At 55.8% G+C, this 2,173-nt stretch overlaps 1 protein-coding gene across 1 annotated transcript in view; it reads right to left on the bottom strand.

Annotated features, from left to right (window-relative positions):
- Nucleotides 1-2,173, bottom strand: part of AHRR (aryl-hydrocarbon receptor repressor) — a 132,275-nt gene that overhangs the window by 7,858 nt on the left and 122,244 nt on the right. Inside the window, 2 exon segments of the mRNA XM_011970587.1 lie at nucleotides 866-1,007; nucleotides 1,290-1,351. Coding sequence (XP_011825977.1) covers nucleotides 866-1,007; nucleotides 1,290-1,351 — 204 coding nt within the window.

Raw genomic sequence — 2,173 nt, 5'->3', positions numbered from 1 at the left:
GACACCAGGTCTGGTTGCCTTGGGTGGGGGTCTCTAAGGGAGGTTACTAAATTAGGATGATGCTGAATCTGCGGGGGCTGCTACACCGACCCCACACTGCACTGTCCCTTCTAACCCACCCAGCAGCCCAGGAGGCCGTGCCAGCACCCCCACCCCCACTGTGTGCCTGGGGTGAGTGAGGAGGGCCCAGGGTGGGGTGAGGGTGCAGGCTTCAGGGAGGTGTCTCTGTGAGGCCTATGCCAGCTGTCCAGTGTCAGCCACACCAGTCACTAGCGCTAGGGGTGGGGAGGGGCGGTGCAAATGGTCCCATGGAACTGCACAGCAGAAAACACCATGTCCAGCAGTTTGTGGCCAGGCTCTGTTGCTGACCAACAGGACACCACATGCCTTGGGACTGGCACTGCGTGACTGTGAGATGGTGACCTGGAGGGTGGGGAGAGACCCGTGGTGCACAGCTGGGCTGGTCAGGAAAGGGGAGGAGGCCCACCTGGGCGGTAGGCAGGCCCTGGGGAGGGAGAGGAAGGAGAGAGGGCTCTGAGCAAAGGCAAGCTCAGGATGGAGTTGGGTGACCCGGGGTCCAGGCGACAGGTGAGTGCAGGTCCCAGAGCCCACTGGGCATCCTCGGTCCCATCATCCCTGGGCCACTGCTGCCCGGGGTCAGTCCTCAGCGATACACATGACTTCCAGCCCAGGAAGCTTCGTGGGCAGCTCCACAGAGAGCAAGGTTAGCTGTGGCTCGTGTGGTGGTCAAGGCCACCACCGTCTTCTTTTTTTTTCTTCTTAATCACTCCCCCACCTGCTCTTTGGCTTCCACGGTGACTTAGGGAGCTGCCAGGGCTGGGGGAGGCTGCCTGGCGCCACTTACCCTGAGCACCCCTTGGGGTCGAGGACAAGGTCGGGGCCGCACCGGAGGCACAGGCACGGAGCCCTGGTGGGAACCTGTGCCCATCGGCCAGCGTCAGTCTGTTCCCTGAGCACCAAAACGCCGCTTTCTCTGCTGCTCCTTCCTGTTGGGGTTTAGAGGGGGAGGAAGCCGTCACGGTGCGAGCTGAGGAGCTCCTGGAAGACGGCTGCTTGTTCTCAGCAAGGCAGGACCCGTCGGCTCCTCAGAAACGCACAGACCAGAGCCCAGGAACAGCACTGGTCCACAGCAGGGCAGACTCCGAATCTCTGCGAAATGGCTTCTCCGTGGAATACGCCGACATCTCCGCTGGGCAGGGAAGCTCTCCAAGGGGCAGAAACACATTTTACCCACGCGGAAAAGATCAGGTAAGAAATGTTCTAAGTACCTGCTGAGTAATTGGGTTTTCCACGCGGTTCCGATTCACACAGACTGGTGGTGGCTTTTACTCTGTGAGGAACACAGATAACAGCAAGATGACGTATGGATTAAACACGCGTCGATGGTAGAAATTAATAAGGACAGGTATTGCTGTCGCCCCTGAGCAGTGAAGACAGACACAATAATTGGCTCTTGTTTAATTCTTTACAGCGCGGAAAGTTATTTTCTCAGCTATAGAGTTACTGAAAATACTAAGTCATGTCACTTTTCAGGCCGATGAAGGGCTAATGAATTTGCTTCAGAAAGTGGAAGGATAAAATCATAGGATGATTTTTAGAGCTTATATTTTTTTCCTGGATGGCCAAAAAGAAAATACAGTCCATTCTCATGACTCCAGGTAGTAATGTTCCAGAAAGTGAACACTGAGGCGAGTTGGAGACCAACTCACATGGGACATATGTGTGTACCCACATACGCATCACACTGATCGGAATCTTAAGTCCCAACAACTCACCCTGGTAGATTCTATTTGCTTTTGCTTTTCAAAAGAGAAACAGTAAGTGGCACTGCCCCACCAGCAGGTCCCAGAGTTGAGTTCAAACCCATCTGACTGGCCCCACAGCCACAGTCCCTGCGCTGCCCTCCGCTCTGTCCTCTCGGCACCTCCAGGAGGGCCGGGACCAGAGGCTGAGTGGGGGCCCAGGTATAACACGAGACTCACAATGCCCCATGTATGGCCATGAATGGCTGCAAAGCACAGGGTGTGCTGACGTGGGGGTCCCAGTGAATTATGGTGAGCAGAGGAATTCACAGAATGGGCTTCAGGAACAGGGAGATCAAGATCATGTCACAAAACCCCTGTGGGAAAAGCTGTGGAAGACTGGGTGGCTG

This window comes from Mandrillus leucophaeus, unplaced genomic scaffold (genome assembly GCF_000951045.1).
Source record: "Mandrillus leucophaeus isolate KB7577 unplaced genomic scaffold, Mleu.le_1.0 Scaffold957, whole genome shotgun sequence".
NCBI lineage: Eukaryota > Metazoa > Chordata > Mammalia > Primates > Cercopithecidae > Mandrillus > Mandrillus leucophaeus.
Note: the sequence above shows the minus strand (reverse complement) of the source record. Positions and strands in the feature narration are given on the sequence as shown.